General features: G+C 46.7%; 1 protein-coding gene across 1 annotated transcript in view; it reads left to right on the top strand.

The window, feature by feature from the left end:
- Nucleotides 1–221: 221 nt before the first annotated feature.
- The window catches only part of HYDIN (HYDIN axonemal central pair apparatus protein), a 376,996-nt gene continuing 353,002 nt past the window's right edge, over nucleotides 222–24,215 (top strand). Inside the window, exons 1-4 of the mRNA XM_054049428.1 lie at nucleotides 222–341; nucleotides 1,801–1,926; nucleotides 5,355–5,474; nucleotides 15,276–15,410. Of these exons, the coding sequence (XP_053905403.1) occupies nucleotides 222–341; nucleotides 1,801–1,926; nucleotides 5,355–5,474; nucleotides 15,276–15,410 (501 nt within the window). The remainder of the gene's footprint in view (nucleotides 342–1,800; nucleotides 1,927–5,354; nucleotides 5,475–15,275; nucleotides 15,411–24,215) is intronic.

Below are 24,215 nucleotides of genomic sequence, written 5' to 3'. Positions count from 1 at the left end.
AGGGTATCTGCAGCCTTGCACCTTGTATCATCATTTGCTCTTGAGCAAAGTGATTGTAAATTGCCCATTCTGAGTCCGTGGAGTCTACACTCTGGCCATGCAGCAGGTGAAAATTGGGCCTCGTACCTGGTGTTGCTGAGGACTTTTAATTCCAAGGATTTTTTTGGCTTTTAAAAATCGCACTGTTGCTTATTCCAGATGAGCTAAGAAATGATGTGAGGATGCCATCCAGCAAGGTTCATCAATCCTTAGGGCCCTCCAAGATGCCTGAAGGATTCCAGAGCAAAGTTGTGGCCCCTCGTAATCCTAAACTTGTCAGAGAGGAAGAAAAGGCTGTTACTGTAAGTACCTAACACATGGCTAGAATATCCGATCAACATCAGCGGTGGGGAGGGACCCCATAGTGCCAGTTCCCGCCCCCCACCTTTCCCACAAAGAGGTGGAGGAGGTAATCCCCCCTTTTGTTTTGTCTTCTGACTTCAGGAAGCCACTTCTATGGGATCCAGGATCAATGGATGAGGAAGGGGTGGGTAAGAGGAAAGGAGTGGGAGGATTCTCATCAGCCCTCACCACAGACCTTGCAGTAAAGGAGAACCCCAGCACAACAGCCAGCCATCTCCTCAGAGTTTAAACTGGAAGCAGGTCCTTAACTAGTGGAGTGATTCCGGTGATTGGTGCAGTAGGAACTTGCTATGCAAGCCATAGCTTATGAGACTATTCCTGTTAGGCTCAACTCATCCCACCCTGCTGTAAGATCCAGCAGCCCTGGGGAATTTGCCTGGTGTAGGGGCTTCTCCAGCTGGCACCAAGACACCATAATGGCCCTACACCTATCCCTGCACTAGCCCTTGGGGAATGTCAAGGATGATCTGGGAGAGAAGGGAGGCTGGCCTGAGTGCCACTGCACTCCGGCTATTCCTGGCTGATGTAGTAGCCCCTAAGTGCCTTTTGCAGCTGGGCATAAGTTTGGGTAGTCTTCAGGCTCCTGCAATCTGTGTTGAACCAAGTCCAGAATAGAGGAACACAGAAATGACATCATGCCAGCTTGCCCTCTCATGAACCCTGTGCCAACCTCAGGTCCAGTGCAGGGATCCACTGGGCCACTGACTTCATGTCACGTGAAGTGAGGACTAATCATGTTATAAAGGGCTTGTAGAGTCAGGGGTCAAACCCAGCCCCTTTTACCCACATGTTTAGTGAATGGGGTTTGCTGTTTGAGATAAGGTGAGCAGGATTCAGTCCAATGCTAGCTCATACCATGTAAACAGCTCTTTAGAGCTCCATCAAGAAAGCTATAAGGACAAAGCAAGATCAGACAACTGCTGGTTAAAATTAGATGATCTAAACTTGGGCCATTCCTCTTTCCTTGAACCTTGTCGCTCCATTTCTTTTATGCTTTGCCTTGACAATTCCCTCAGAGAAGTTGTCCCTACATGGGCCTTTGCGTGAGTATTGTGTAAAATTGTAGCCATGGGATTTTACAGGCTGTTTTCCTTTCAAGTCACGTGCTTGAGCCAGCAAAGTTAAAGGAACACCCCCCCGCCCCCAACAAATCAAATTCCTCAGCCAGATGTAATTTCCAATCATGGCTGACAGAGAGACAAACAGGGCGGAATCTCTCAGGTAGCGCATGTATATTCCGCTCGGTATAATTAATTTACCAGTTTTAAATATTTCAGCAGGGAACTTAGTGGAGTTCCAGGACTGCCCTAACGGCTGAGAACACAAATTATTTATCAGCGGCACTGTAACAAGAAAAGCCATTTATATAGCTATGGGTCCTGTTGTTTTGAATTGCAGCTGACTCCATCTGCCTTCCTAAAGGAGATGTCTCTTACTACGGAGCAGAAGCTGGCTAGTACTCATGAGATGCGGCCACCTCGGATTATTGAGCTTTTAGACATGAGTGAAACCTCCCATCAAAAGGTAGCATTCCCTGCCCTTCCTTCCAGCTCCCTTTTTCTTTCTATTTGATGTGATGTTTACAGTGATGCAGTACATGGGATTCAACTTGTTTAAATCCTGCACACACTGGGCCTGACTGTCCTCTCAATCACTGATTTCAATGGAGCTACTCCTAGTTTACACTGCTGTAAGTCAAAGGGGTCTCAGGCTCCATGTCTTTTGCGGTCAGAGGGCCAGATTCTGATCTTGTTTCCACCAGTATGAATGCAGAGAATTCAGTTGAAATGAATGGAGTTTGTCTGGATTTTCATTTCTTCTTCTTTGAGTGATGGTCTCTATATGTATTCCAATCATGGGTGCACATGTGTGCCATGCGCCAGAGCTGGAAGGTTTTCATAGCAGTGACTGTTGCCTCGCATGTGCATCATGCATTTCCCCATGCTCTCTAGCATTGGAACCGGTGGCACAGTGTCCATCACCGGTGGTGAGTGCGCCTTCCAGCACTTCCCATGGACAGGACCTGGCAGTTGTGGACAGGCCGAGGCATGAGAGCAGAAAGCACTCTCATCGGTGTAGAAGCAAGTCCCCATCGAGGGCAGCATTTCCTCCCCGAGCCGTGCCAGGTCAGGTGACATGTTGTGTGCTGACACTGCTGCACTTACACCCAGGCTTCCCCGTCTTGACTCTTGCTCCCAACTGCCTCCAGTACTCCTCTGCGGTGTCATAGTTTCACATTGCCAACTATCAGGCTCTGCTGGTGAAATACAATTTTAACACCTACACTTGCAGAGTTCAAGGACAATCTACCCCAAGACCAGCAGCAGCAATTGCAGGCGCTGGTGGATGAAGGGCATCCTTGTAGATGAAGTCAGCCTCCAAATGGTGGTCAATGCATCTGACACATCCTCGTGTTCACTTGCCAAAGGCGTCCTCATGCACTGCGAGTCCTGGGTACAGTCCTCTGGTTTCCCTCGAGAGGTACAAATGACCACAGAGGATCTCCCCTTTTATGAGGACAAGTTGTTCTATGCTAAGACTGACGAGCACCATCACTTGTTAAAGGACTCGAGGGCTACGCTGGGGATCTATACTCCAGCCGTCAGCACAAACAGCAGCTCCAAGAATTCCACCCCCGGCCATATGTACCCTACCCGCTGTACTAGCAGCGGCACCAGGAACCCCCACGCCAGCACCACCAGTCCCAGCGTCAGCGACCCATGACCTCAGCCACAGCCATTTCCTCGACTCTCACCCACCGGCAACCCAAGGCACGCTTCTGATGTGTCAGTTGAGAGCTGCGAACCCTCCCCCTTGCCATCCATGGCCCCACACATCTTCTGTGGGGGCCGTCTTGTCCTATTCACCCACAACTGGGACAAGATCACCATGGACCATGGGGTCCTGGAAATAATCCACCATGGACACTCCATAAAATTTCTATCATTTCCCTCACCCCACCCCCACCCAGACACCTCCAGGGGACTCTCCCCATCAGTGCCTTCTCCAACAAGAGGCCGAAGCTCTTCTTGCAACGGGCGCCATAGAGACTGAAGGCTTCTACTCCCCTTACTTCCTCATCCCCAAGAAGGATGGAAGTGCTGCCCCATTCTAGACCTGTGCATACTAAATAGCTTTATCCGAAAGTCCAAATTATGTATGGTGATGCTGGCTTCTATTATCCCTTCCTCTCCCCCCCACTGGGGCCTGGTTCTCAGCCCTTGACATGAAGGATTGTGTTCAGGTTACGGGGAACCAGATGAACTAATTCGGATGGGGCCAGGCACTATTTCTCTCACCAGGCGTTAGGCCAAGGTGAGGATACTGGGAATCAGGCAGGTCACAGTACATAGGGCTGGGTGAGCATTCCAGGCTGCAGCCAGGTAGAGCCCAATTGTGCAGATAACTTCCAGTGCCTTCCTTTGGGTTTAAATAGGAAGCTCTGACCAATCAGATGTCCCATTGTTTCTCCAGTCAGGGCCTAGGGGAGGCCTTCCTGATATAGGTTCAGGTTTCATGGTCTCTCCGTAGGTTGTTTAGTACCAAGCTGCTGGGTAAGACAGGGAGGTGAACCCAGGTTGGAGACCTTCAGGGTCATGATACCATGGAGGTTGCACAGGGGAATGCCCCTCTGACAGCTTGGATGCATGCTCAGCAGGATAAACATTTAAACTTGGCTTCTTGCTCACTATGTAATACCTATTCCAAGAGGATACATTACTGAAGTGTTCTACAGAGCAGAAAATCCCCAGCCGAAACCTGTAACAAATTGGTTGAGAACTATCCTAAATAGCACAGGAAACCTGGAACATATCCAAACTCCAGGGACCAGAAATAGTTGACAGCACACATTGACAATCCTCCCCCACCTGTGGAGGAAAACCTGGCCCCACTACAGTCAATGGCAAAACTCCCATTGACTTCAGTGGGGCCAGGATTTCATCACGCAAGCCTTCTCTGTCTAGACCAGTGGTTTTCAACCTGTAGTCTGTGGATCCGCAGACCATGTCTAAGATTTCCACAGGGGTCTGCACCTCCATTTGAAATTTTTTAGGAGTCCGCAAATGAAAAAAGGTTGAAAACTACTGGTCTAGACTCAGATGTCCCTGGAGGGTCTTGGCGCAGGATGCCTCCTTATTAGAATGTGGAGATGGTACCTGCCTAGACAGATTAAAATATTTAGGGCTAGCCTAAGAATCTCCTCCTAATATGTGCTGCTTTGCCCCACAACCCCCTGCTCTTTGTGTCAGTACACGTTCCTAGACATGCTCAAAGAAGAGCGTGAAAGAACACAGGCTTGAAAGGACAAAGTTGAGTACTCCTTGCTCCGGTTTAAAACTCACCAGAAAAGATTATGTAACCAAAGTTCTGTCCTCATTCAAATCCTCTAGTGACACCAAGGTAATGTGAAATCATATGTCGTCTTTTGTTGAACTCTGAACAGCTGCTGCATTGCTTCTCTCGGTTGCCTTCCTTACTGACAGTAAAACTCTCTGCCCTCTAGTCTCCTGGGCCAGATCTTCAAAGGCATTTAAGTACCTTACTCCCATAGGATCCTCCCAGACCCTCAAAGGCATTTAGGCACATAACTTCCATGGGATCCCCAAAGGCATTTAGGTGCCTAATTCCCACGCCTTACTCCTATGCAAGTTAGGCATTTTAAATATCTGAGGATCTGGACCCTGATGTCTTTATATCCGGGTGAATGCAGGCTAGAAAGTCAATGGGCAACAATCATCTCTAGAGTATCTCCATTGGGGTCCTCTGTAAATTCATTGATCTCAGTTGTTCCACAGCTCTTTTGGGGAGTGTCCACTGCAAACCTTATATAATTGCTTATAGAGATGGTCTAGCTTGCATCCTGCTAAAGAGCAATGCAGAATTTGCATTCATGACCCCATTCCTCCCAGCATTTCTGTGTCTACTTACTGAGTGTCTCTTTACATCTTTAGTTCTCTTCAGTTGACCTGGAGCAGAGCTTGTTTCAGCCCTTCCCATCAGAGGTGGTATTTCAGAACTATGCCCCTTGTGAGATCTATGAAGTCCCGCTGATTCTGAGGAACAATGACAAGGTAAGAGCCATCACTTGGACCTTTACCAGTCTATGGTGGTGTCTAATTTCTGTAGGTTGTGTACTGCACTGATCACCGTGTTATCAGCTCAGTGTTGGAGCACGACATACAATAAGATGCTTCTGATAGCTATAGTTATAAAGTGACTGTAACCTACCAGCTAAATTTGTGCACCTAAGTGCCTGATGCTTCAGTGTGTAGCACACACATTTTTCTGCATCTTAAAACTCTGATTTGTTGATGCAAATGGATCTTGCACCCCTATCCTGGGTACTTAGATGTTTAACTACTGCACTGGAAGGCATAAATGCCAGACGACATTGAAAGGCTTCATGTGAAGGTGTGAGCCTGAAAATCAAACTTTCAGACTAACTAGGTCTAATCTTTCTCATTTGTGTGACCTGCTTTGTGACTGTGTTGCCTAAGGGGGGTAGTATTTGGATTAGGATCCAAATTAGGTTTACTCTGGGTTAAGGGGCCAAAGCTGAGTTAGGGCAAGGTTTGTGTTTGATGGTGCCAAAATTTCATGAATTGTTCTGAACCAGGGTCCAAATGTCGCTCTGGTGAAAGGAGGTACAAGCTCATTGTCTCCATTGGGGGCTGTTCTTTTGACACCAGGACTGGAACAGGCCCCGGGACTGGGAGAGGAGTGTCTTTCTGGTATTTGGATCTACAACCCAAGCCAAAGGAGCAGGTTCAGTGTGGGGATAGGCTCAGAACCGCCTTTTCTCCTGAAATCCAAAGGGAACCCATTCTTAGGGTTTGTGTTTGGCCTGTCCTTGATGTAGCTGCCCCGCACAGTGAGAAAATACCATTTATAAAGTGGTGGTAAACAGCTCCCTGCTTCCTTGAGGTAGGCCCTTATCCTTTGATGTGCCAAGTGCCCATTTTTATGACTTTTTAAAGCTCACCTCTTCCTTTTCAAGGCTAATTTTGTCCTCCTTTTTGGTCCCCTTTGTTGACATGGGCCTTGACAGGAAGTGCAGGACATCTTAGGCTTGCCATGTGATGAACTGAAAGAAGAGTTTCCTGCTTGCTGATAACACTCACCCATAAACCTCTCATTCCATGGACTCTGCTTAGTCTCTGCTTGAACCACACAGAGGGGCCTTGTCTCAACCCAGGGAAGATGGAAGTCTTGGGAGGGGTTCTTGGCTCGCTCCTCCTTTGTGTCCCTGCTCATGGAGGGGTCTGTTCCAAAGTAGTTAGCCCGATTAAGAACCACTTTTGGTGATTTCCTTCCTTTGGAGAGCTATGTTTCTAAGGTGGTGCCAGAGTGTTCCGGGCTTCAGCCTTGTACATGCTGTGGCCTTCTCTGTCCTCCCATGGCCAGGGAACAACAGCACGAGCCCATGTGGTCAGAAGGCTCAATTCCTGCCAGTAATTTACTCTTTGCAGCGTTCCCAGCAGGGCTTCTCTGCTACTCGCAGCTAGCGTGCAGCATGCCTGACTGATCAGCTGTACTCTGACTACACCCACCACATGTTCCCTGCCTGCCTACTAAGTGATGGATTGGCATGAACCAAGAGCATCCTGGTTCTGGTCAAGACCTTTTTTAACCTTGTGCTTTAGATGCCAACATTCTTTTTGGGGTTCCACGAGGCCCCCTGGGGTCAGCAGGTTACCATGCTGCTGTGTGGTGACTCCTAGGGTGTCTCAGCTCATCTTCCCCTAGTCTGCAAATGCTCCGTGTTGACAGGTGTCTTCTATTTTACTCAAGAATGGCCATAGTGGGGCCCCAGCCCTGGTGTCCTCATCCCTGCTTGTTAATGTCAGGATTGTTCACTTGGATTGTGTCTTAAAATAGGTGATTTCCTTCGCGCTTATTCCCTCTCTGTAATTAATATGATCTCTTCACATTGATGTAATCAGTTTACCAGCCTCTGTCTCTGCATCATTACTCAACTGGGGACAGATGAGTCAGCCTCAGCTCACATAGGCTCTCCCTCCCCTTTGAAGTGTTCCCGATTTGTACGGGGCCAAATCACTGCGCCAGCAATGCACCTCACTGAATGACTCCGAAGTCAGCTGATCCTACTGGATGATGTGGAGTTGCTGGGGGTGGGGAATTAGGCAGAGGAGCTCCCTTCCCCTGCCCATAGCAGCCCTGTCTCAATCCTGACTCTGTCTGTCAGTCCGTGATGTGGCAGAAGTCCGTGCCACCCTGGGGCTGCCTCTCCTGCATGGGGAAGGGAGAGTTCCAGGTATTGTGTTACAGGAGAGGCTGGGTTGGTGGGAGTTGCTGGAGGAGATTCTCCCATACCCTGTGATTTCCTTCGGGGAGATCTTCCTCTCAATGGCCTCTTCTCCTCTCCCCACTGACAATCCTGTTTCAGAGCTGTGTTTCTTGAGCCATGTGGCCTGTTCATGCCCCCTGGCTGTCACTCACCTGGGAAGGAACCTGTCTGCTTCCCTCTGGGACAACAGCATAGCACTGCCTACCTGACGTCTTCCCCCACCACCTGATTGCCAATAGAAATAGGGCTGGGCTTAGCCTGTGACTGGTCCAGCTCAGGATACCCAGACATGCTTGTGGCTGCAAAGCCTCCCCATTGCGTGTGGTTGCTATGCGCTCTGCTCCCCAGACTCTCTCGCTGGGCCCAGAACTGACCCACAGGTTGTAATGTTAGTCTCTTTTGAGAGGTGAGTTAGTAACATATGCAGTCTCTGCATTGAACTGACATGTCTTATCAATCACTAAGAGCAAGTACAGGGACTGATTCCCCTCTCACATACACTGGGGTAAAATGAAATCAGTCCAGAACTGCTCATTGAAATCAGAAATGGGAACAGACTGACTTACCGGCAGCAGCAGAATGCCTTTTAATTGCATGCTTATGAACAGATTTCAGAAGCCCTCTCAGTGCCACGCCTTTTCTGAGGGGAGTGGCTCTGTTTTACCTTCAGAGCGCTCACACAGTGTCTGCCTTTGCTTGAAATAACTTTGTGATCATTTTGAGATTTCCTTGAGAGGAGTGGGAGGGGGGAAGCAGTTGAAAGATCTCAGCAATTTTGAACCATTGATTTATAATCAGGGCTGAAAAGGGAGAAAACGAGGACCTGAAATTTCAGCAGAGAATAAGCTTGTTTGAAGGAGGTGTATGCCGGAAAGAATCCCATGGGAAAAGATAGTGAGAAAGAGGGAGAAAGTGAGCTGAATTAGAAAGTGTTCCAGGATGCCCCAGGGTTTTGTTTGACAAAGTGTGAAAAGTAATCAGAGATCCAGTCCTGTAAGGAAAAGGCATATTAGTGATAAACCTTCAGGTGCAAAGAGGATGGAAAAGTGTATAGGAGAGAGTGGAAAGGAACAAATCCTTCTCCAGCTCTAATTGTAAAATACGACAGATCAGAGGATGAAATGAAGCCTGCCCGAGAGTAATGGCTAACGAGAAGCTCTGCTGTTATGGAGGCAGACGGAGGTTGTGGAAGGAGTCCTAGGGCATCCTGGGACAATTTGATGACAGGAATACTAGGAATACTGCAGGAAATGCTGTGTTGACAAGGGAGGCTAAAGGGAACTAGTGTAGGGTTACCATACGTCCTCTTTTTCCCGGACATGTCCGGCTTTTCGGCACTCAAACCCCCGTCCAGGGGAAATTGCCAAAAAGCTGAACATGTCCGGGAAAATGCCGGCCAGGCACTTCCCCTCCCACGGCAGCTCTGCTCCTCCCCTGACTCTTCGGCTCTGTTTAAGAGCCGAGCTGCCTGAGCGCTACCGGCTTCGGGCAGTCCCCATGCCTCCGGACCCTGCGCCGCCAGAGCCCGGGAGGGGAAGTGCCCGGCTGGGGGTGCAGGGTCCGGAGGCAAGGGGGCTGCCCGAAGCCCAAGCGCTACTGGCTTCACGGTTTGCCGGGCAGCCTCCAGACCCTGCGCCCCTGGCTGGGCGCTTCCCCTCCCGGGCTCCAGCTGCGCTGGGGAAGCGCCGGCCGGGGGCGTAGGGTCTGGGGGCTGCCCGGCAAACCGTGAAGCCGGTAGCGCTCGGGCAGCCCTTTCCGCGTGGCTGGGAGTGGGAGGGAGGAGGGGGTGGAGTTAGGGGGGAAGGGGCGGAGTTGGGGCGGGGCTGGGGCGGGGAAATGGGCGGGGCCAGGGCCCGTGGAGGGTCCTCTTTTTTTATTTGTTAGATATGGTAACCCTAAACTAGTGCTAGAGAGTGTCCCAGGAGAGGAGAAAGATGCTGTGAGGAGCTTAGGGCTACATTCATTTTGGTAGTGGAGGAATATTGGAAATATGGCTGAGCCGTGACACGTGGATTCCCAAAACAAAAGGGAAGGAGCTTCCTCGAGAGATTGTGTATGATCTACAGTATAATCCCAATTTTTACTTGGGTTGACCCTACCTGTATACACTTCTCCAACAAACCCTGCCTCAGTTCCCCTCTTCGACCACTTCTCTGCTGCATTCCCCTACAGTTGTCCTTTGGAGGACAGGCATACCATTGCAACAGCACTGCTTCAGAGTGATGTAGATGTGGCAGCAAATGATGTTCATCTTTGCCAAATACCAGCCAGCAGACAAAGAGTTAACTCTTCTTTTTAAGTGGAAAAGAACGTCTGCATAAATATTTCTGCAATTGCAGCTGGGGAGGTATAGTTATGGGAGGGAGGGAGAGACTGTGTGTGAATGAGACAAGTGTGGAATTGTTGCTGTTCCAAAATGAATCTGTTTTGGAAGCTAGTGAGACCTCAGTGAGACAGCACTGGTGTAACAGGGACCCTGACACATACTGTAGCATTAACAGTCTTGAAGATTCCACATGCATCTTTGCTGTATTTTAATACCACAAGGATGTTGTTAATAAACCCCCAAAAGATGCCCTTACATTTTAATTTGACTATTTTTGTAAATAGTTTTCATTGTATAAATATAACAAGACACTCCAGCGATTAGTTTAGAATGTTTTATCTCTAGTTTTCAGATCTCTGAATTGACAGCTGCACACAATGCACTTGTGATTATAACTCTGCTCTGCTTTGTGAAAATCAAGTTAAAGGCATCGAGTATTCCGAATGTGGCCTCTCTAATATTTTAAATACAGAGGTGGAATGATTTAGTCCATCTTTATTGCTGCGATTTATACATTGTAAAATTGCTTTCTTTTTCTCTGGCTCTTTCTGAGCAGTGCTTAGAGAGGCTTTCATTGTTTGTTCTGCAGAAAATGCTTCTGTCCATTTATTTTATTAGAGAATAGATTACACAGGACTTTTGTACACAATTTACAGCTAGCCTTCCACAAGGTATAACACTGCCCTACAGCCAACATGCTTCTGAAATAAATGTAGTCAAACTTTACTAATTCTGTGTCACTGAGAACGAAAATGATGCTTAAAATTATTGATTGGCTCTAGTTTTCAAGATATGTTATTGGGTCAGTATATACGATCCTTGACTTGGGAATGGCGGAGGATAAGTGAGTTATAAAGGGAAGGGATCTCAGTTTAAACCAGAAATGACTAAAATACATCTTTGACTGGATCTATGAATAAATCTATGACTGGGTTTGGACAGTACTTGCTTTTTAGGCAAAACAATGAATGATGCAATCTGAAGCTGGTATTGCGTCATACACGATATGAATTGCATCATGTTATTCCTAGAAGTCATGGATGATGCAATCATAATGAAGCTTACATCACTCTGCTGAACAAATTGCCCTATATCAGCTCTAGAAATCATACAGTGTCTTGCTCTCTTATTTGTCAGTGTTTGATTTTGCAAAGGGACACATTTCTGTTTAGCGAAAGTGAGCAGAGATGCCTCGTACTTGTGTGAACAGTGCAGATAACTTCTGCTATGTTTGTGGTGAAGTGACTTTTGCATCACAAAAGCGCAGTATAACCACTATGGATAAGAAAGCCTATCACCTTTATTTTGTCTGCAAAATTGGAGATCAGGACAAGAGGTGGGCCCCACACATATGCTGCAACACTTGTGCAACAAATCTTCGCCAGTGATTGAACAGGAAAAGGAAATCTATGCCTTTTGCAGTGCCAATGATTTGGAGAGAGCCAACAGATCATACCAGCAATTGTTACTTCTGCATGGTGCCTCCAGTTGGGAAAGGTGTGTCAAAGAAGAAAAAGTGGACTGTGCATTATCCAAACATTCCATCAGCTATATGCCCAGTACCCCACGGAGAAGGACTGCCGGTTCCTGATGCACCAGAATCATTCTCACATGAGTCAGACGAGGAAGAGGATGAAACTTCTGGTCCTGAACCATCAATGTCACAGGACCCACATTTTCTCCCATCCTCCTCCTCTGAACCACACCTCATAACACAAGGTGAACTGAATGACCTTGTCAGGGATTTGGAACTACCCAAGAGTAAGGCAGAGCTGTTGCGCTCCAGACTACAGCAGTGGAATCTCCTGGTAGGTGATGTTAGGGTTTCCATGTTCCGTGACCGTCAAAAGGATCTTGTCCCATTCTTCTTCATGGAAGGTGATCTTGTAGCCTGCAACAACATGGATGGTGTGATGGCAGCCCTCAACATCGTTCACGATCCAGCTGAGGAGACTGTTCATTGATTCATCAAAGACGAGTCTGAAAGCTGTTTTACTGCATAATGGCAATGTTTTGCCATCAATTCCAGTTGGTCATGCAGTCCATATAAAGGAAACCTATGACAATATGAAACAACTTTTGAGGTGCATAAACTATGACCAACATCAGTGGCAGCTTTGTGGCGATTTGAAGGTTATTGCTCTCTTCCTTGGTCTGCAGACTGGATACACAAAGTACTGCTGTTTTCTCTGCGAATGGGATAGTCGTGCAAGAGATTCCCCCTACATCAAGAAAGACTGGCCACTCCGACAGTCATTGGAGCCTGGGAGGAAAAGTGTTCAGCATCCACCACTTGTTGAATCAAGGAAGATTTTGTTACCACCCTTACACATCAAGCTGGGTCTGATGAAGAACTTTGTCAAGGCCATTGACAAAACACAAGCAGCTTTCAAGTACCTTCGTGGAAAATTTCCAAGGTTAAGTGAAGCTAAGATAAAGGAAGGTGTCTTTGTTGGTCCTCAGATTCGTGAACTTCTTCGAGATGACGCATTTGACCATGCACTGCGTGGCAAGGAAAAGACGGCATGGAAAGCCTTTCAGTTAGTGGCAATAAATTTTCTCGGAAACAACGAGGCAGAAAACTACAGGTTGTTGGTGGAAAACCTCCTCAAGGCCTACAAAAGCCTTGGTTGCAATATGTCACTAAAGATACATTTTTTGCACTCTCATCTAGATTTTTTTCCACCGAACTGCGGAGCAGTGAGCGACGAGCATGGCGAGCGATTTCACCAGGACATTGCAACAATGGAGAAACACTATCAGGGCAAATGGAGCCCATCAATGCTTGCAGACTATTGCTGGACAGTGACAAGAGATGCTCCATTTAATGAATACAAGAGACAAGCCAAGAAGCGCCGAGTAGACACTGAATAGGACTAAACTATGTACATAATAGTTTTTTGCCTTTTGTTTCATAATAAATTTTATTTATATAACCCTTTTGCTGATTTTTAAAGTGTTACATAAACAGGACAGGTGAAATATTATCATGTAAAGCAACCATAAACACATGAAAAGACCTAGGTTTACAATTTATGATTAAAACTCTACTATCTACACAATATACATAGACATAAAATGTAAAAATTAAATATCTTAGCAACAGTAGCCAATCAGTTGTTTTAATTGTCATATTTGAATTCAGCACATCAAAATACATAATAAATAGCACATTTTATCTCTGAAGCAGACGACGTCTCAAAAATTGTAGACCAGTGTAATTGAAGGATTCAGGATCATCTGCATTTACAGTGATGATGACCATCAGTGACTGGTTACTGGTCTGATCACATGTGGAAATCCCTATGTTCCTAAGCATGAATTGGATTTTGTGGCATATTTGTGAAGCTCTTCCAGCTTGTCAGTTAAAATTTTTCATTTGAGTTTCTCTCAGTGGTAGATTTCATGCTTTAGGCTTGCTGCGCCAGTACCAGTACCTCTGTTTGTTTTCTATTTGCTTCCAGTATCATGAAGAGCAGCTCTCATTGCAAAATGCCATGCAAGGATTCCTGTGTGTTAACAAGATACTCGGGAATCTGGCTCCACTGAGCTTTAACTGCCATCTGGTTATGACCTTACCAACCAGCAGAATCTTCTGAAAGAAGTCATGCCAGTTTTTAATAATGAAACTGGAATACAAGTCAAGGACAGTAACATAGTCTGAGGCAGGAAACACACTAAGGTAGCATTCCCCCTAAAGAACAGAATTAACAGATCATAGAATCATAGAATATCAGAGTTGGAAGGGACCTCAGGAGGTCATCTAGTCCCACCTCCTGCTCAAAGCACGACCAATCCCCAACTAAATCATCCCAGCCAGGGCTTTGTCAAGCCTGACCATAAAAACCTCTAAGTAAGGAGATTCCACAACTTCCTAGTGAAAAAGTTTTCCCTAATATCCATCCTAAACCTCCCCCACTGCAACTTGAGATCGTTACTCCTTGTTCTGTCATCTGGTACCACTGAGAACAGTCTAAATACATCCTTTTTGGAACCCCCTTTCAGGTAGTTGAAAGCAGCTATCAAATTCCCCCTCATTCTTCTCTTCTGCAGAGTAAATAATCCCAGTTCCCTCAGCCTCTCCTCGTAAATCATGTGCTCCAGCCCCCTAATCATTTTTGTTGCCCTCCGCTAGACTCTCTCCAATTTGTCCACATCCTTTCTATAGTGGGGGGACCAGAACTGGACGCAATACTCCAGATGAGGCCGCACCAATGACGAATAGAGGGGAATGATCACGTCCCTCGATCTGCTGGCAATGTCCCTACTTATACAGCCCAAAATGCCGTTAACCTTCTTGGCATGCCCAAGGGGAAACCACAATCTTTCTTTGGACAGTCAGCAACTCTCTGCTTCTGGCTTCCCACTCTTTGGGCTTTTGTGACTCTTCTCCTGTCATTCTCTTCAGCTGTTCCTTTGTCAACTCTTGGGTGGTTCTTCTTCCATCTCTTCTGATGTCAGTCAGTGCCTTCCCAAGGCTGTCTTGCTCCCTTCCTTCTCCCTCTGCTCCTCATCCCTAGATGAACTCCTTTGTTCTCACAGCTCCAGTTACTTATATGTATGCTGAGAAGTCCTTGATTGTCTACTTCCTTTTGCTTGCCCAGTCGACTATGTGGCAACTTTCTTTGGAACAGAAAAACCCTACCAAATTTAAAGACTCCACTGCACACACTTCCCGCCCCCCCCCCCAGGGAGAGGATGAGAGAACAAACAACATGTGACAATGTTAATCATGTTGCTTAATGCACTACTGGAAGGTGTCCCCCTCTGGCTCCCTGCTTTTGACTCTGTGACCCTCACTCTCATCCCTATTTTATCATTTGTTGCCCTCCCCTGGAATTGTTTGAGATCTAGGTCTGGTAGCGCCTCTCCTTAGGTTGGGGGAGGGGCCTTTAGATGTGGGCAGGCTCATGCACACCTATCCCCAGATGCTCAATAGGTACTGGAAGGTGCTTAGGTACTATGGTGATGAGCGCAGTGCAAGAGCCAACATTGAATAGAATAAATGGCCCACTGCCAGCTCAGACTCAACACATCAGAAAGTTTAATGTCTCTCCATTTCTCCTATAATAAACTAATTGCACTTAACCTTTAGGGAGCACTTTCCATCTTTAGATCACAAAGTGCTTTACAAAGGTGGCTAAGGATCAATATCCCCATTTGATGACTAGGATGATTTCTTTCTCTTTGCCCTTCCATGCGAATTGCAGAATCTTATATTTTACATGTCTCCTACAGATTCCCCGGTTGGTGAAAGTCATCCTGGAGAGTTCTCCTTACTTCAGAGTTATCAGTCCCAATGATGTGGGTCACAAAGTAGCACCGGGCATGGCGTCTACCTTCCGCATCCTCTTCACTCCTGAGGAGAACAAGGTACCATCGCCACCCTTAAAGGGATCAGTGCTTTTTAAACATAGAATATGCACAGAAGGGGCTAGATTTGGGTCAGTAAAACCGGTGTCAGTCCAGAGTAACCTTTCTGATTTCAGTGGAGTTACTCTGGACCCAGCCTACTGTGATAGCAGTAGAGCACCCACTACTCCTTGGTGAAGGGATCCTTTAACAGACTGGACATTCCTTTTGCCAGTTGTTCTGTAATCTGCCAACCTATTCTCAGGGCTCTTTTCATCCTTCAGCACCTAAGGGATTTAAGGTGTAACTCAGGGGTTCTCAAACTGGAGGCCGTGACCCCTCAGGGGGCACGAGGTTATTACATGGGGGGTCGTGAGCTGTCAGCCTCCCCCCAACCTCACTTCGCCTCCAGCATTTATAATGGTGTTAAATATTTTAAATTTGGTTAAGTTTTTAATTTAAGGGGGGGGTCACACTCAGCGGCTTGTTGCGTGAAAGGGGTCACCAATACAAAAGTTTGAGAACCGCTGGACTGTAACTCCTATCAGAGAACCCCTTAAGCACCTGTGGGCTGATAGATTATGCACCATACAATCAAACATAGGGCTTTCTGCATGACTGTACATATTCTGGCTTACTGAGCCAATTATAAATCCCAACGCCTAAACTTTCAAAAGCAATGAGTGATTTTGGGGGCCCAACATGGGACCCTGGAAAGAGGCCTGATTTTCAGTGGAGGGATGCTCAGCACTTTCTGAAAATCTGGCCACTTTAAGGGATCTCAGGTTGGACACCGAAAAATGGAGACACTCAAGTTCGATAATTCTTTAGGCCTGAGGTTTTTTTTAACCAACCTGTGTATGTCTTGATTGTAGTCCATGTGCCACAGTTTGAGAACCACTGTTTTAGACTAACTGGCTAGGGACAGCGTGGAATTCTGGTATTTGATAGGCCACAGTTGGGATTACATTGCTGCTGTTTATTTCTCCTTTTTCATACGGGATCTGTATGTATGAGTGGGAAGACACATACACTGATGTTCAGTTATACCTGTAGGAATGCAATAGATTAGGGAAACCTATTCTTCATCTCTCCCTCTCCTCATTTTGGCCTGGGGAAAAGGAGATGATTTTTAAAAACTCTGTTTTTAGGCCTTACAGCTATGCCCCCCCTGCAGACATTTGCCTGCTTACATTCCAGTTGTCAATCAGGGAGAGGAAGTGCTGCGTGTCTGCCAGAGAGCCGGCTTGACACAGACAAACTGAGCTCTAGATTTTCTTCATTAAGAAGGCGCTCAGTGTGCTGCAAAGGGTTTAATGGTGTTTCCTATCTGAAAGATTCTGTGCAGAAATAAACGGGCCTATACATTCTCCCACTGTCACGTTATCTCTCTCATACACATGTCCCAAACCCAGTGTTTCTCGCATCCTAGGATGTTATAGTGCCAGCTGTAAAGAAGTGTCTTTTAATATTGGTTTGGCTGCCTCCTTTAGCCCTGTACCATAATGATACCTAACAGCATCTGTGTCTACCTACTGGCATCTCACCATAGTATCTAGGCTCCTAGACCATTCCTTTGCTGAGAGTGTACAAATAACATTGCTGTGCTAGTAGGGAGTGCTGTGATGCCAACGTTCGCTACTGTGATCTTGAGGCTTGTTGGGGCAGAAGAAGATGTCGCAGCTGGGAAGGGTCAGATGCTTGGCAGGTTGATTCTTAAAGAAATGCAGAGCACATTTTTTACAGCATCCTAGTGCTAGTGCGGTCCTTCATTTAACCTGTCTTGAGATGGCAAGGTTAGGAATAGCTTTGTATTAGCCAGTGTTGGTGCACTAAGAGAGCTAAGGAGTTTGGTCCTCTCTTTGGACACAGTTGATCTCTTTTCTTGCGTTTGTTGGTAGGTTTTGGTTTCATTGTATTCCTTTTTTGTAATGTTTGGAAATGGAATGGTGTAATAAATGAAAATCCCCATGATCTGTATCCTGTTCCCCAGCAACATGGGCCTGTGAAATAATCAATTTTCCTCTGACAGGACTTAGAAGTTATTGAAAGTCATTAATGTTTGCAATAAAACTATGTTGGTATGGGGGGAAATTTTCAAGTGTGCCAAAGTGACTTAGGCTCCCAAGGCAGTCTCTCAAGTAGAAAGGGCCCATGTTATGTAGGGCTTTATAAATCAAACCCAGAACTTTAAATCCCTACATGGTTCAGCCCGATTCACCAGGTCCTAATGTTACGAATATGAAAAATGGTTCCTTGGAGTGCTATTTTGAAAGTCATATGCATTGTGCTTGCAGTTGTGTGCTTGCAAAGTAACACTGATGCACGCACCTTAGGCTCTGTACTTTGTACGTGCTAATGTATGGCCCACTTGTGCTCCCATGGTTGATCTTATGGGAGCAGGATCGTGCCACTAGAACCCTTTTTTAAATAGGGGAAACTTCTTGATGCTGAAATACTCCAGTAAATTAAATTATGCCACTAGGACAAAATGTAGGTACCTGTTTGTGTGTGTGTGTGTGTGTATATATATATATATATATATATACACACACAGTATATATTCAGTGCTTGTCCCTGTAATGAGCATTTTCATATTATCTCTTAGCCCTCTGGTCTGCCACACAACTGGGCAGTCAGTAAATAAATAAATAGCTGATATGTATCTTTGTTTATTGACATTTGCTTTATAAATATGAAATGCAAATCTTTCCACTTGGCAACAATTCCAATTCGTTCCTCTAATTGCTTCTAATTTACACTGTTGTGTTTTATGGCTCTGTTTGTTTAATGTGGGTGTTCTCGTTCTGTAATGTGTTCCAGGGTGCTCTTGTATTTCTGTCTGACAGGATCTGTCTAATTGGAAACCTTTGCCGAGCTGATGGGCAAATAAACAACGGACAGGAATCTTCACGTTTTACGTGTATCCTTCCGGATTATTAATAGATTACGATAAAGGAAAATGAAAGGGAAAGCAAGAGGCATATAAAACATTTTACAGCACAGTTTATTCAATCGTCCACTCCTACTCTTTGCACCATAACAATGCCACATTTTTCAGGCAATACCAGCTTAGACGGGAGAGTTTGCAAAATTCATTACTGCCGCCAGTGATGACTGAAGTAATGCTTGTTGATCAATATGAACTATGACAGGACAAAGAGTTACTGAATTAGCAGAATTAATTCCTTTTAAAATTCAGTCCAGCCTGTTAGAGATGTTTTTTAGCATATTGAAGGCATTCCTAATATATCTTCAGGGGCCGGGTTCCTGAAGGAAGCACTTAGGTTCACTTCAAGGAATGTCTTTCTGTAAAATTGAGTTGGGACCAAATTATCGCCTTATCAAGGACAAGGAAAACATAGTCCCTAATTGCAGAGTTAGTTCATTTGTGGGAGGGGGATGTCCCCCACACAGCAGAACTGTCATGGGGTATTTATGAGATCTCCAGAGTCTCTGCACTATTTTCCAGTACTCCACAGTCCTGCCTCCATGGAGCTGTGCTCCTCTACATTCTTGCCTGACTTTTAATTACATTGAAGTGGACCTGGTGATGTTCTTTGCAGCTGTCAAGGCTGATTCCCCACTCTGGCGCTTCGAGTGCAGAAGGTGGGGGCCCGCAAAGATTTTAAAAATTAATACTGGCCACTCCAGGCTTGTATTAAACTCCCAAGGTTACAACTTCTCTGACCTTGGATGGATAGATGCTGCCACCATCCAAGTGCAAAAAACACCTTTGAAACCAGGAAGGCGCACTTGGGAACTCCTTCCTGTGGGGTACCCTCAAGCCCTTTCACCTCCCCCCCGGGGAAGAGTTGAGAAAGAAAAACAAAGGAAATCAGCTGTTGCCCCCAGCTAATTAAACAACATGCACAAACCTCTTAGGACACAAAAATCCAATCCTGTTCTTAAAAAAGGTAAATTTTATTAAAAACAAAAAGAAAGAAAATACGTCTGGAACTTCAGCTTTTGCTAGATTTAAAAAACCCACTTACAAAAACAAAACATAAAGAATAACCTTCTTGAGGTCCAGCTTAAAGGTTACAGGCAAAACAGAAGCATTTGGGGTTAGCACAGAGGAGTCCGCAAGCCAATAAGAAATAAACAGAAATAAACCTAATCACGTCTTTCTAGACATCCTCTAATTTACTTACATATCTGGGGTTTCAGATAAGCAATCTCTAGGTATGATCTGATGGTTTTTCATACCTGGCTTTCAGCTTCTTACAGCATAACTGCTCCCTATTCCCCTCTTTCCCAGAGGACCACAACACACAGACAAAGGGAAGTTTTTTCCCAATTTTAAAAAGTTCTAGCCTTCCCATTGGCTCTTTTGGTCAGGTGCCCACTCCTTTCCTTTACCTGTGGGCTTGTTAACCCTTTACAGGTAAAGCAAGTAGAGAACAACCACCAAGAGGGATTCCACAGCCAACTGGCTGGCTGGGTGTCCACAAAAGGGAGCTACCCCCCCCCATTTATCACAGCAGCTATAATCAGGAACATGCAGTATTCGTTCTCAATCATATAGTTAAACTGACAGATGAGAGCCACCTGGCCCATTGGGTAGTGATTGGACATGACATTATGAAATGAAAACATGCAAATCATCAAACTGGTACAGAAATGAAGCCTCAAATTGCAGAGATCCTGAAACAATAGTTCTTCGAGTCACGGTCCCTATGTGGATTCCAAATGCAGGTGCTCATGCGTGCCATGCGCCGGAGCTGGAACTGTTCATAGTAGTGTCTGTTGACCTGCACGTGTGTTGTGCATCCACCATGTGACATGTCCAAGGCTTTAAGAGGCTATGCGGGTTGATGCCGCTCCACTTCCCTCTTACTGCTGCCTGGCCAGAGTCGGAACCCCTGTTCCTCGCTGCTCTTAGCTCGCTAAGAGAACTGCTCTTCGTTTTTGCTGTATATTGTTTCTAGTGAGATAGTTGTCTGTTACTTTTTAGTAGTTAGTTTGTTTTCCTTGGGTTTCTCCCCTTCAGGGTTTTTTTCTCCCCAACCCGGGACTCTGCCAGCTACAAGAACTGTGCCTTGTGCCCTCACTCCTTTTCAGTGAGCGACGAGCACACTCGTTGCCTTTACTCTCTTGGTGAAGCCCACGTTTTCTCTTGCTGCTCCATCTGCCGCTTGTTTCCATCCCAGACTCGAGCAACTCGTGAACTTTGCCTTCGCAAATGTCTAATGAAGGAGGTGATGCGCCCACATGTGCAGCCAGACCCAGCTCCGACCGACCCACTGGAACAGCACCTGTCACAGAGGTGAGCACTTCACTGGGCCCCTCCCGTGTGGCACTGGCAGCACTGCCACACCCATCAAAGCCCCGCTTCATGCACAAAAAGCACAGGCATAAGGGCAGCTCCCCAACGGGGACCATCTCTAAATGCAGCATTACCTCCCCAAGCTGTGTTAGGTCGGGTGAGAAGTTGTGCGCAACTGTGGATGCTCCTGCTCCTAAGAAGGCTCGTACGGAGCACCACTCCAAATACCATTGTACACCACTGGCCCCATCTTCTGCTCCAGCACCTGGGCCTCCTCCTTTGCCCTTGGCACCATCGATACTGCCAGCACCTTCCAGCCAGTCACACCCAGTCCCGCACATTCCGGGGCAATTATCACCCCTGACGCCATTGGCTGAGCTTGTGCTGCCTTTTGCTGGCTCTCCCCCGCACTCTGGACCTCTGCCTGTTCCAAGACTACACTCTCCAGTGGATGAGCCCCTCATGCTCCATCCTTCTACTTGTTGACCACCCTCTTGGACCTCAGCTTGCACCGATGGTCCAGCAAGGGAGGGGCCATTCTTCTGAATCTGAGTGGCCTCCGACCTGGACACAGCCTTCTCTCCTGCCTGGTCCTACAGCCCAGACTCTCTGCACCTGTCCTATCCACCGACATACAGTCCCTCTGTTGACCCGTGGTTCTGCTCCAAAAGGGCATCATAGAATCCGTGCCATAGCACTACCATGGCTGTGGTTTTTATTCCCCCTATTTCCTCGTCCCAAAAACAGGGTGTGGTCTTTGTCCCATTCTGGATCTCTGCTCCGTGAACAAGTTTATTCGCAAGTTTTGCTTCAGAATGGTCACCCTCCCCCTGATTATCCCTTCCCTCCTCTGTGGAGCTTGGTTTGCGGCTCTCAATATGAAAGATGCATACTTCCGCATAGACATCCACCCTGCTCATCGCAAATTCCTTCCCTTCCAGGTGGGGAGTTCCCATTACCAATTCCCCGTTCTCCCCTTTGGAATTTCAACTGCCCCCCGCATCTTCCCTAAGGTCTTCACGGTAGTGGCGGCCTATATGTGCCACCTCTGTCATTCCCTCTTCCTCTACCTGGACAACTGGCTCCATGTGGCACCATCTTTCCTCCTTCTCCTTGCTACTATCTGGACCCTCAGAGCCCTCCTCGGCAGCTTGGGGATCTGCATCAATGAGGAAAAGTCGATCCTTGCCCCTACCCACATGCTCACCTTCATAGGGGCACACCTGGACTCTGTCACAGCCTTTCTTTTCACAGACTGCTTCGTGCTCTTGTCGTGATGCTCCATTGCCGTCCATCAGTGCCTCTCCTTTATGGGCCATATGGTGGCCTGTACCGTGGTCATGCCATCTGCCTGTCTCCATATGTGTTGTTTTCAGCTCTGGCTCCCTTATGTCTACGACCCACAGTCGGACCCCCTGAACCACCCGGTTGTCATCCCTCCCACTGTTTTGGCTTCCCTCCCCAGGTGGTGCAACCCATCTGTGGTTCTAGCAGGCATTTCGTTTATGTCCCCCATGCTCAACACCACTTTCACCGCAGATGCCTCACTCATGGGCTGGGGCGTCCACCTCGACAGCCACCGGGCCCAAGGACTTTGGTCAGCAAAGGGTCGTGCAAATGCACATCAACGTTCTGGAACTATGGACGGTCTGCCTGATCTGTCAGGCCTTCCTGCCCTTCTGTTTCCGCCATATTCAACTGCTGTCCGACAACATGACGGTGGTTGTCTATATCAACAAACAGGGCGGAGTCAGGTCTCCTTCCCTCTGTGCGGAGGTCATCCTTCTTTGGAATTGGTGCCTCCGGCACAGAGTCACCCTTCATGCTGTGCACCTCCTGGGCACCAGCAACTTATTGACAGACAGGATCAGCCAGTCCTTCCACGCCAACCACGAGTGGGAACTCCAGGACCCCACTCTCCAGTCCATCTTTCATCGGCAGAGCACACCGTGCTGGGACCTCTTCACAACATCGGAGAACCACAAGTTTTCCCCTCTTCTGCTCTGGGGAGCTCTGGGCCCGGGCTCATACGGTAATGCCCTTCTCCTCCCCTGGACCTCAGATCTCCACTATGCCTTCCCACCCATTCCTCTCCTTCCCCAGGTCCTGCGGCTCCGTTCCCAGCTTCAGACCCTCAGGGGGTGCCGGGGCTTGGGGCTTTAGCTATGAGGGGAGTGTGACGTTGCACTCCATATTTTTTATGGAAATATGCTTATAATATGGATATGACATAGCTGAGATATATTTTATGCAAGATGGGTCTTGTAAGGTATCATTAGAAAAGTTATGATTTACTGAATGTGATTATCCAATTTGTATGCATGTATCATTTCTGTATCTAAAGTTAGGAATATGGACTATGTAACAATTACAACTGGGTGTGTATTGGGAAGACACCCACCAGAGGACAGGCCATCAGATTTGATGAGCCATCAGGAAGGAACAACAAGACCATGAAGATACTAATCTCTCTCCCTCCTGGGAGCCATCCAGAGACGTAACTGTGACACTACCAGGTCAGGTGGTCTTGTCACCTGATACTAAACATTACCTGGGACTTCTTAAATCAGGGAGTAGGCGTGTTAGTCTGTATTTACAAAAACAACAAGGAGTCTGAAGGTGCCACCAGACTCCTTGTTGTTTTTCTGGGACTTCTTGTAACTTTCCACTGAAAGGGAAGGGTAGTCAAGTTTGGGAAACAAATGATTCCCACCTTATGTAAATCTTATTTAAGTGTGGGGAGGAAGGCAAACAGGATTCCTCCTCTCCATGGCTGATCTGCCCAAGCCACCTAAAGGGAAGGCAGGGGCAGTCCAGAGTGAGACAGGAGTCCAGTCTGAAAAGAAATATAACTGGAACTCTCAACCACAGAAACTTTGCAACCTGCCTAAAATAACATTTAGGGTAAGAAATTATATTTTGTAACCTCAAAAACAATGAGGAGTACTTGTGGCACCTTAGAGGCTAACAAATTTATTTGGGCATAAGCTTTTGTGGGCTAAAACCCACTTCATCAAATGCATGGAGTGGAAAATACAGTAGGCAGGTATAAATACACAGTACGTGAAAAGATGGGAGTTGCCTTACCAAGTGGGGGGTCAGTTCTAACGAGCCAATTCAATTAAGGTGGAAGTGGGCTATTCTCAACAGTAGAATACCAAGGGAGGAAAAATCAGTTTTGTAGTGGTAATGAGGCCAATGTAATCAGGGTGGCCCATTTCAAACAGTTGACAAGAAGGTGTGAGTAATAGTAGGGGGGAATTAGTTTTTGTAGTGACCCATCCATTCCCAGTCTTTATTCAGGCCTAATTTGATGGTGTCCAGTTGCAAATTAATTCCAGTTCTGCAGTTTCTCATTGAAGTCTGTTTCTGAAGTTTTTTTGTTGAAGAATTACCACTTTTAAGTCTGTTATTGAGTGTCCAGGGAGATTGAAGTGTTCTCCAACTGGTTGAATGTTGTAGTTCTTGTCGTCTGATTTGTGTCCATTTATTCTTTTGCGTAGGGACTGTCTGGTTTGGATTGCGTACTTCGTTTTATTTGCTCAGTAATCTGCTTT

The sequence above is a fragment of the Malaclemys terrapin genome, chromosome 14, assembly GCF_027887155.1.
Source record: "Malaclemys terrapin pileata isolate rMalTer1 chromosome 14, rMalTer1.hap1, whole genome shotgun sequence".
NCBI lineage: Eukaryota > Metazoa > Chordata > Testudines > Emydidae > Malaclemys > Malaclemys terrapin.
The sequence above is the reverse complement of the archived record's forward strand: the minus strand, read 5'-3'. Positions and strand labels throughout refer to the sequence as shown.